A 10,726-nucleotide genomic window follows, 5' to 3' on the forward strand; every position below is an offset into this window, starting at 1 on the left:
TGCTGGGTAGGCTGGCAGGGTCTTTAACCCCCTCCCAGTCAGGTTGGCCTCACCTAGAACAATAAGGAGTTTAAGTCCCCACCCAGGTGTGTAAGGCCAGTCACATAGGCAGAGGGAGCAGGTTTCCCACCTCCCTCAGGAATGTATCCAGCTCAGGTTACAACTCAGGGTTACCTGGGGCCCATGGGATGTCTGCCCTCTGCAGCGACCATGGTAACCAAATTGTCACACAGCAGAATTTGGGGAGAGACAAGGATGGTATTCTACCACACTTCATAATGCCAAAGCCTGCAGCCCATTATAAGGTGCTAACAGCTGCAACATTAGATCCTTTGTCAATAGAAAACTTTCAGTGTGGTCCAACCTGCACTACCAATTTCACAGTTTGTGTGTGTGAGATTTGGTCCATCTTTAAATCAAGTGTCTGAACTGATTTATATGTTTTTATTATGGGGGGGAAAGATCAAAAAAGAAAGAAACTACTGGCAGTTTCCCAAGTGATGCTGCTGTGTACTAAAGGACCACTAGCAGATTGATGTTTGCATGGGACAATCCTGTTTTTCCATCCCTGACCAAAGTAGGGGGCTGGAGGAAATGGCATGACAGAAGATGCAGAAAGCATGTAATGTCTCAGGTAAGCTGCACCGGCATTGTCCAGCGAATGCATCTCACTTCTGTCCTGTAAGGGGGTAATAATAGAGGAGTCCTATCTTCCTGGGCTCTTCAATCCTGTTCAGGCTATCCCAGAGGGTGGGTCACTGGTGATTAGGAAGCAGGTCTGAGAACCACCAACTTGCTTCACTCAGAACACAAGGAGCCTTCAGTCCTTGCCTTCCAATGCAAAGTGTAAAAACCTTTGCACCTTCTTGCCATACCTCGGACCAATCCAGTCTTGTTCTCCAGCCATTCTCAGCAGTTGTTTCTCAACTCCCTTTTAAGGCCTGCCAGAGCCTGGGCCTGGACATTTTTTCAGAAGACCTTTCTATTTGAGCACACATTTAGCAAACCAAACCAGGCCCAGATGTTGCTTTGTAGATCTCTGGTTTATTTTGTTATTTTGTTTCCTTTGTTCTAGTTGCCCCTTTTCAATTATTCTGTTCTCTTACGGTAAGCCACCCTGAGCTTTTGTTGGGAAGGGTGGCATATAAATCACATAATTAAATAAATAATACAGATTGTGTATGGGTTTTTTTAGAACCACTTTATCCTCCTCTGCAGATCACCTCTAAGTTATTGATGGTGGTGCTGGTGGGTAAATCATTTTCTGTGTCTGAGGAAGCAAATATCTGTTCCCCAGGGCAGAAGTCATGCAAAAACCAGGACTGGATTGGCTTGCAGTCCTTGGGATGGGTTGTGGCTCCAGAGACCTTTCCACAAGGCAACAGCACCCATTCTTCAGGCCCAAATTCTGACTGATAGTCAGGGTGCACAGCAATGCTATGGCATACGTCATCCTGCCCAGGGCAAAAATGTAGAGGAGCATACCCTTTTCCAACATTGCGTAGTGCTTGCTGCCGGCCATACATGCGGTGCAGAGCTAGACACTCCCCCTGCACTGTAGGTTATGTAATCATGTCCCCTTGGGCAAGGCAAAGCTCCTTATTTTCACCATGGCATGAAGGGCTTGATCCTGTTTTGCTGTTGAGATGTCCAAATAGCATTTATGCAGCTTTCAGACATGTAAAGTCAGTCAATGCAGCTCCATTTTGCCCCATGCAACAGCCTGAATTCTGCTAAGATGTCTCCTCCTTACTCCATCAGAATAAATTGAAGCCTCCTCAATAAGAGGATGAATAGTCATAGAAAATAAGGGCTGGAAGGGAGCTCAGGAGGTCACATCTAGTCCAACCCCCTGCTCAAAGCAGGACCAGCCCCAACTGCATCATCCCAGCCAAGGCTTTGTCTACCTGGGTCTTAAACACCTCCAAGGATGAAGACTCAACAACCTCCCTGGGTAACCTGTTCCAATGTTTTACTACCTTCCTCATGAGAGTTTGTCCTAATATCCAACCTCAGCTTCCCTTGCTGCAGCTTGAGCCCATTGCTCCTTGTCCTCTCATCTGCCACCACTGAGAACAGAACAGCTCCATCCGCTTTGCAATCGCCCTTCAGTAGCTCCGTGCCACCCTGGGTGAAACAGAATCTTGTCTCTAGCTGTGCATAAAGATGCCCATTGATGAGAGAACACCATGATTCTGCAGGCTTCACTCCTGGGGGTGCACGAGTCCTGAGCCTGGCTGCATTGTCTTGAAGCAAACACAAGCCAAGTTAGGGATGCTGTAGAGCTATTCACACTGCAGCAGCTGCATGCTATGGCCAAATCAGCCCAGTGCCAACTCCAGGCTATCAATGCCACAGGTAGATGCCACACCCCAGAGCACGCTGGTGGAGCCGTTCCAGCTCATGCTCACAGGCTGCTGACAGACATGCAGGCCCCCGCGCTAACTCATCGTGCTTTATATAACGCGCTGTGAGTTCAACCACTGCCCTAAACAGAGATTTGCCTGCTGGGTTGGAGGGGAGGGGGGAAAAAAATCAAGCCTGCCTGCAGGAGCCCGAGGACCCTGCCTGCAGCCGAGAAGCCACCTCTCTCTCCCACCCCGTCCCCGCTCCCAGCTCTGGGGCTGAAAGCAGGAAAGGAAGGAGGAGGGGAACCAAGCAGCCAACTGGGTATGCCCAGCCTAAGCTGGAGAGGAAGTGGGGCTGGGGGGCTACTAGGCGGGGTGCTCCAATCCACCCTGCCCCCCTCCAGCTCAGGCCAAGCAAACCCCAGCTGGCAGCTCACTTCCCCTCTCCCCTCCCTTCCTGCTGATAGCCTGGGTGGCAGAGCTGGACTACATCAGCCCAGCTCTGATGGTGCCACAAATTAACCCTGGGAAGACGAGCTCTCTAAGGTGCTCCGAAGTGGAGTGCCTTCATCTGATCTCTCATTTGACAAGGGTTAGTTTGTCACGTGATTGGACACTTTAAAAGCGCTCTGCAGCCATGCACGTGTGTCATGGCATGGCTGTAGAGTGCTTTCAGGGGGGTCGATCGTGCGACAAACGTAACTTCTATCCTGAGACCTGTTACACCAGAGGCTGACTGCGCTGACTGCAACAGGAAAATACTAGAGCAAGTCTTCTGTGGCAAAGAGCTCAGAACGCTTTTCACTCTGGATTCCTATTTGAAATCTCTGGTGTTTTATCTTGTGAATCGTGTTTTCACACTTAACAGTGCTAATAATGTGTGGCACTCCACAACACCCTAAAAGGATCTCAAGGCACCCCAGACCCCCTGGTTGACAATCACTGCTTTAGTTGCAAAGTGAAATGAAATCTTTTTTAAATTAAATCTTCATATTTTCCCAAGCAGGAAGCAACTGTGACCATGTGAAACCTAAGATCCTTCTCCTGCCTTTGTTTCAAGGCAACTTGCATCATCACAGATCCTCATGGGAGGTGAGAGGCTCCAGACCAGCTATGAACTGACTGCCCAGAGGAGACTTCCATCTATTGACTCTTTTGTGAAATCCTATGAAATATGAACTTTCATTTCTACCCAGGAGAACTTTTACAATCTTTTCTGCAATGCCCAATGAAGGGTGTTTGTGCCCGAAAGTTTGCAATTAAAGTATTTTTTTCGCAAAAATCTTGTTGGTCTAATAAAAGATATCATCTCTACTGTGAGTCCTGATCGCCTTTAGATGCAAAATGAAATCTAAGCAAAGTGGCCTGGACTGCCTAAGGCTGCAGGTCCAGCCTGAATTACCAGAGACCTCAGAGGGAGGGGAGAAGCTGGTTGATCAAGCTTTAAACGAGCTTCCCCAGTGCTTAGAACCCAATTACAAACTAATAAAATACCTGTCACCAGGCGACAGGAGCCCCAGCCTTACTCAGAGACCACTATAAAACATCCCTGCTCCCTTCCTACTCCCCTCACTAAATCTCAAGCACAAGACAATGAGACGACAGGATTTAGCAATCACAATGTGCCTGCTAAGTTTACTTTATCTTCCAGCACGCAGGCATGATCACTCCTGCTTCCCGGGAAGGAGGGCACAAAGGTTAGCATATAATTTGACAAAACAGATGAACAAAGTGGCTTGTAGACTTCCGTGGGGAGGGAGGGCCATCAGTTAGAGACATCGAGAGCTGACATTTCAGCAAAGCAACCTAGTTGTTTCCTGCTAGCTTCTTAGTCCTGGTTTGAATGTTAGCAGCCTCCATAGTAAACAGCTACTTGGTACAATGAGCACACTAATGTTACATGGAAGCAAAACAACTTCTGGCTTTCCCTGAAGCCAACATTAATTTACACACACCAGGGATGCCATTTTCACAGCAATTTGCCAACAGGTTTATTAATCTGCTCACTGAGAAACATTAAACTAAGTGTTCGCTTTACAAGAATGGTTTAGTACATACTTAATGCCAACAGGCACCTTTGCAAACCTGTCCTTGCTAGAAAATAAAACCTGCTTGGCTGTTGCTTGCATTTTATGGAAAGCCTTCTGTGTTTCTCTTTGACAAGTTCCTTAGATAGAAAAAGGAATCACTTATATGGCAACAAGCACAAGCCCATGTGCCTAGGTTAATGAGAAACATCTTGCTGTCCAAACTGATACGCCTTTCTTACAGTGGGAAAATGAGCCGTTGCTGACATTGAGAGTTGACAAGTGCAGCTGAACTGGTTTTGAACTCAGCTGAGCTGTAGGTGCAAACAAAGAGACGCTGCACCCTGCACTGGTTCAGAAACCATGGTTAAACCTGGCTTCATGTGTGTGAGGATTTATCTGCCCAGGGTTCATTTCATTGTGTAGGAAAGGCCGTAGGACGCTAGAGCCACAAAGCAGAGGAGTAGTATTCCAGATGAGCTGAAGTTGTAGCCCTGCCTGCTAATACTTTACTCACCTTAATGCCACTCATCAGCGAGCAACATCTTCTGTTGGACTTTTTAAAATCAATTTTCTGAACCTATGTGTTGTTGGCCACTTGTTAGAGAGCCCCTGGGTTCTCTATTCCCAGTCCTGCCACTGACTTAGCACAGGTCCAGAAGGAAGTTGCGTAAGACCAGTTTTTCCAAGAACCTCACAATTAGTTGCTTTGCTCGAACCATTTGGAGCCTGATTATCAGAGTGCCTGACACTCCATTAACTTCAATTTGAGCTGGGGGTGAAAATATCAGCACTAACGTTCTGTGCTTTCACATTCCCACCTCCAGAATGGGTCCGTTATTACTTACTGTACCTCACAGGAATGATGTGAGGCTTGATTGCCTGCTGGGCACTTTGAGATGAAGGATGTTATGAAAGCACAACGAATATTATTGCTTTTTTATTAACACAGATGCATCAAGAGTGTAATGACTTAGCCACATGCAGTTGTTTAATACATGTTGAACGCCTTATGAATCTATTCATGAGCACACAGATACAGGGAAAATGGGTCAAGGGCACCTTTAATTTTGACTCCAATTAAGTCAAATGGATCACCTTGAAACCCACTGTGTACATACCTGAGGGCAAATCAGCTACAGGAATCACAGTTCAATCCAAGGAATTGGAGGGGTCCATCCATTCACAGCTGGAGACCCAAAGACAAGAGCAAGGAGAGTAAAGCAGTAGGATCAGGCTGGCCACTGACACAAAGGCTCAAGTTGCCAGGATGAGAGGTCAGAAAGCAATCACACATCAAAGTCTGAGAAGGCAGAGGCATGATGGGGCCAGAGGGATGGTAGGTAACAGCCATCTGGAGAAGAAGAGAGAAGAAATGATCAAAAGCCATTTGAAGATGGAGCAGATGTTGGATATGAGGGTGGGACTGGGAACGACAGGAGCGAAGAGGGGAAACCTGACAATGACAGGGCAACTTTCTGAGCCAGGGCAATGGGCCCAGAAAGAAAGCCTGGCTATGAGAGGAGAAGAACAAGTTGAGGGGTTGCGAGGAGATGGAGAAAAAGTGGAGCTCCGGAGAAATGAGGGAGGTCTGGAGAGATGCGGAGCAAAGGGACGGCGGCGGATGCACAGGATGAGGGAAAGCCGCAGGGAGGCAGCAGACAGAAACAAGACACAGCGCGAGGAGGCAGCACTGCAGCCAGCAGCCAGCTGCGCTTCCTGCATTGACACTTGGCAGAGAAAGGAGGGGCGCAAGGGAGGATTAGAGACTCAGGACCTTTGATACACGTTTTCAAGAGAAACCCACTAGCCAGAACAGGGTACCAGCCCTTGACTCACCAACTCATTTCTCATGGGCCACCAGGCATCAGCGAGGGGCAAGTGTGGGTCCTGAGCCTGCAGGAAGCTCTGTTCAGGCACAGACATCGCGTCCCTACTCACAACTGACATAGGCTGGACTTGAGCCAATAACCTAAGCCCCCACAGCAGGACCATCAAAACTGGCAGGCAGGAGGCATAAACAGGAAAGCCTATCACACAGGCTGCAGTGATTTACAAGGAAATGATTCTGCTGAAGGTTACCTGAGACGGCATAAAAGCCAGAGAAAGAACTTCAACTGTTTGCAAGATCTCAAGAATCCCAAGATGAAATGACTGTTAGTGCAGCACATTTCTGAGACTTTTCAAACGACATATGGATCGGAGACTTTGCACTTCAAAAGAGTGAAAGTAATGACAATATTTATTAGCATAACAAAAGTGCTAGCAATGATTGAAAACACAGAAACTGCACCTGTAAAAATGAAAGGAAGGGATCGCTGTCACAGCCAGCCTGAGTTTAAAAGGGATTTTGAATTATTCAGAGTATGATTATTAATTATTTTCATAACTTTAGCATAAACATCCCTATTATCTGGTACTGAGGGTGATCCCCAAATTATGAATTTCTGGATAATAGAGTCCTTTGGGACCTGATAATCACCAGCTCTTAATATTGAGTGCATCAGAAATGTCAGAGATAAGTACTCTGTTATCCAGGAAGTTCCTCTTCTCCACACACAATGAAGGCAGCAGCAGGTGTGCTGTGCAGGGGGTAGAGGCTCATGTGGCATGTCACTGGTTACCAGAATCAAAGACCTTGTGGACTTGTGTCAGCAAGTCTGCATGAAGCTCATGGCCCTTGCTGAGTGCTCAGTGTTGCCTACCCCCTGCGTCTCCCTCTCATCATCATGCAAAAGGCTCTTCTCTGCCTACCTTTGTGCCCTGGTCCTGCGGGGTTTGTCATCAGGTCCCTGCCCTGCAAGCACTGGCCACCTCCAGTGCAACACCCAATAGGTGCATTGCCATCCAGCCACACCTACTCAAATCATGTCTCAGTAATATCTTTCCAGGCTCATCTCCTCACCATCATGTCCTTTTAGTACCCTTGGAGCAAGGGCCAGTGGCAGGCCATTCTTTACTCCACCCCAATTCTGCAACTCAACAAAAGAGCATAAGCTGACGGCTCCTCAATGGAGCCATGAGCATGGCACTAGTATGGTATCATGGAGTCTGCTGCCACTTGCCTTTTTTTGGCAAGATAAAAATCTTGGCATACATTTGTGTAGAGGATACCAGGTTCCTGCTCAGATTCTGGCTGCATTAAGTAATAATTTGCAAACCCTCCATTTATGGACAAACACTATCACAAGATCTCCTGGCACTGGCCATGATGGCCATACAACAGACCAGAAAGAGGAAGCTCAGCAGAGGTTTTCTGTGATTATTGGTCATCCTTCTGCTTCCTCCTTATCTCAGATGTGCCAAGAGAATTCCTCTGGGCAACATCCACTGCCTCCCTGGATTACTTCACAGAGCAGTGTGCACTGCTCCAGCTTCTCTGATCACTATTCCCATCAGGCAGCCTTAGGCTGAACTTTTGGCCTTCACTCCTATCCCTGCTCTTTCACTTGCTGTCCCTGGTAATATGTTGTTTTTGAGGCTCTGTTACCTCTCTCCTCCATTGCAAAGACAGCATTTTTGTTCTCCATAGGCCAAAGCTCACCCTCCTGCAATCCAAATACGGTGAAATCAGCAGTAAAACTCCCAGTGATTTCAATGACACAGGTGTTGATATGTAAACCCTGGTCTGCAACACACTGCATGTAAACAAATTCTTTTGCTTGCAAAATGTCCAGTGAAGGCCACACAGTTCTGGGTGGGCTCAATGAGTTAAGTGAAAAACCAGGACTTTAGAAAACAAGTTTCTCAGGATAGGGTTGTCTTTGCCCACAGAGAAGAATCTAGATTAATGCAGGCAGAACCTAGTTTGGCTCTAGTTTGTGCCCAGTACAATACTGAACACATCACTGGCACATAATAAAGGTTGCACTCTACCATCTCTCCTCACCTTGGAGTATTATCTTACTTACTATTCAAGGGAAACAGTACCTCTGGCTACTCCCTAGATAATTTTCTGTCTGGTTTGAAGTCATATATTATAACTGCTGGGTGGCAATGGTGTAAAAACAATCATCGTAGGAACAGCAGCCGCCTGAAATGTAATCAGAGAAGGTGGAATTTTTTTTCTACATCTTGGAGAAGGAAGGTCAGAAGATTTATGAAAGTAGTGATGCCAAACTCCTGAAACCAGACCAGTGATGTGCAACAAACTGCAGGAGGTTTTGTGTGACAAAGCCTCTATAACTGATGGGAGCCAATGTCGCTAAAGACAAGAACAATCAAGCAGCACGTGTAGCCCAAGGAAAAGTGCTAACTCACCTCAATATCTTCAGCTAACTTTGAAGTTAAACTAGTCAGCTCCGTGCAGGGCTGAATGCCTTCAGCTTTCATTAACTTCAACAGGAGATGCAGAAGATGAGCAGTTTGCAGGATCAGTCTCCAAGCCTAAATCGACTGCATTGCTGTTATCGTTGCTAGTTTTCCTTCCGAAACTTTCTGTGCTTTCATCAGCAAATATTTTTTCCCTTTTTATGACATGCCAGAAGTGTTTCATTTAAAGGGACGTGGTTCAAAAGTTTAGATCCAAAATTTAGATACTGCAACATACAAGATCGAACATATAAAATACAATCTTGCTATGAAGCAGGGACAGGGCATTTGTAACCTGGGTGAAAACTGTTTGTCCTTCAAGCTCATTTGCAGGATTTTAACACCAACTGTTACAATATTTTGACTGTCTGAGAAGAGGGAAGGGAACCTGACTGAGGTTTTGATCCCGAACTGTGACGTGTGCCTGTACAAAGCCTCACTGAAGTTGACAGGACTCCAAGCAGCCCACGTGCATGGATCACAACATATGATCTGGGCAGCCCCGGCCACACTGTTAAGGACGTATCTGCTGGAGACAGGGAAGACAGGGCAGGGAATGGGTCATTCTCCACGACCTGTTTGTGATACTCCTCCTCTTAAAACACCTGCTATTTCACATGCTCAGACCATGAGCGAGGCCGGGCAGACCCGTGGTCTGACTCAGGACAGTAGTTCTTATGTTCTTCACGTTCATTTAGAAGCTATAATGATGCCAAGTCATCATATCTCTCTATGGGACGGTGATGAAATAGATGCACGCATGTTGGTGTAATAAGAAACACGATGCTCAGACTATGCTGCGACACGACTACCATGCCAAGCACACAGTGCAAGGCTGTGCGACATGACAGGTCGCTATGTGCCCACCTGTCGCTATCAGGATCCTAGCTGCCCCTTTAAGAGGTAAGTGTGCCAAGCAATGATGTCACACCATGGCGCGGTGAGGTCATGCCACGGCGCGGTGACGCAGCTGCCCGGAAGGGTATGTAATGCTGGGCAGAGCGAGCCAGTGGTGTGATCTGAGGGGGGAAACGTCACGGGGTGGACATCCAGTGGTGGGAACCGCGCCGTGACGTCACGCCCCACCAGGCGGTGACGTGTGTGGCGGGGGCGGACGCCCCGCCCTCCGGCCCTTACCTGCAGGCGCCTGTCTCGCACTTTGGCCGGCATATCTGCAACGACCTCCGGCTCAGCCACCGCTCCCGGAAGTTGATGCCGCCTCCATGGCAACGGGCCGGAAGTCCTTCACGCACGCCTCCGAGGAAGCCAATGGTACATGCCGGCCGCGTGAAGAGACTTGGTCGCGCCCGGGGGCGGAGCCTGCGCGCCGGCCGGTGACTCGCCCCGTTTGCCCCGCCCCTCATGAATGATGCAGCAGGGGGCGGGGCCTACGCGCCGGCCTGGGAATCGCTCGGCTTGCCCCGCCCCCTCATGAATGATGCAGCAGGGGGGCGCGGCGCGGCGCTGGACCCGGAAGCGGAGCGGCTGAGTCACCCCGGCGGCGCGGGGATGAGGCAGCAGCGCGGGGCGGTGGCGGGTGCGTCCCTGCCCGCCTGAGGCGCCCGCTCCCCGCCCAGCCCGCCGGCACCATGATGGAGGAGATAGACCGGTTCCAGGTGCCTGCCGTGCGCGCCGAGATGCAGCCGCTGGTGAGGGGTCTGCGGGGGGGTCTCCCCCTTCTTCCCTCTCCCCTATTCCCGGTGCTGACGGGGGGTTGCCCCGGGATACGCACCCCGCCATGATGTCATCCCTTTGTTGGAGGGGGGGATTACGTCACCGTAACGGATTAACGGACACAACGGTGCAGCTCGCGGGGGGAGGGGTTACGTCATGGGGGTAACCGTGGAGCTTGCGGGGGAGGGGGTTACGTCATTGATTAACCGTGGGGCTCGCTGGGGGATTACGTCATGGGGGTAACCGTGGGGCTCGCGGGGAGGGGGAGTATGTCATGGGAGGGGACGTCATGGGGGTAGCCGCGATTCTCGCGGGGGGAGAGGGTTCATCATGGGGGTAACTGAGGGGCTCCCGGGGGGGGATACG

The 10,726-nt window shown here is 49.2% G+C and overlaps 2 protein-coding genes across 4 annotated transcripts in view; one reads left to right on the forward strand and one right to left on the reverse strand.

The window, feature by feature from the left end:
- The window catches only part of DNAI1 (dynein axonemal intermediate chain 1), a 239,635-nt gene extending 229,712 nt beyond the window's left edge, over positions 1-9,923 (reverse strand). The window contains exon 1 of one of the 2 annotated variants that reach the window (XM_019518064.1): positions 9,824-9,923. In XM_019518064.1, the coding sequence (XP_019373609.1) occupies positions 9,824-9,856 (33 nt within the window). In that variant the 5' untranslated portion in view covers positions 9,857-9,923. Of the gene's footprint in view, positions 1-6,214; positions 6,345-9,823 lie in introns of those variants that run through there. The other variant, XM_019518063.1, reaches the window with a different exon arrangement.
- A 224-nt stretch (positions 9,924-10,147) lies between these two features.
- The window catches only part of FAM219A (family with sequence similarity 219 member A), a 171,118-nt gene continuing 170,539 nt past the window's right edge, over positions 10,148-10,726 (forward strand). The window contains exon 1 of one of the 2 annotated variants that reach the window (XM_019518066.1): positions 10,148-10,335. In XM_019518066.1, coding sequence (XP_019373611.1) covers positions 10,276-10,335 — 60 coding nt within the window. In that variant the 5' untranslated portion in view covers positions 10,148-10,275. The remainder of the gene's footprint in view (positions 10,336-10,726) is intronic. The other variant, XM_019518065.1, reaches the window with a different exon arrangement.

This window comes from Gavialis gangeticus, unplaced genomic scaffold (assembly GCF_001723915.1).
Source record: "Gavialis gangeticus isolate Ggan-Ray unplaced genomic scaffold, GavGan_comp1, whole genome shotgun sequence".
NCBI lineage: Eukaryota > Metazoa > Chordata > Crocodylia > Gavialidae > Gavialis > Gavialis gangeticus.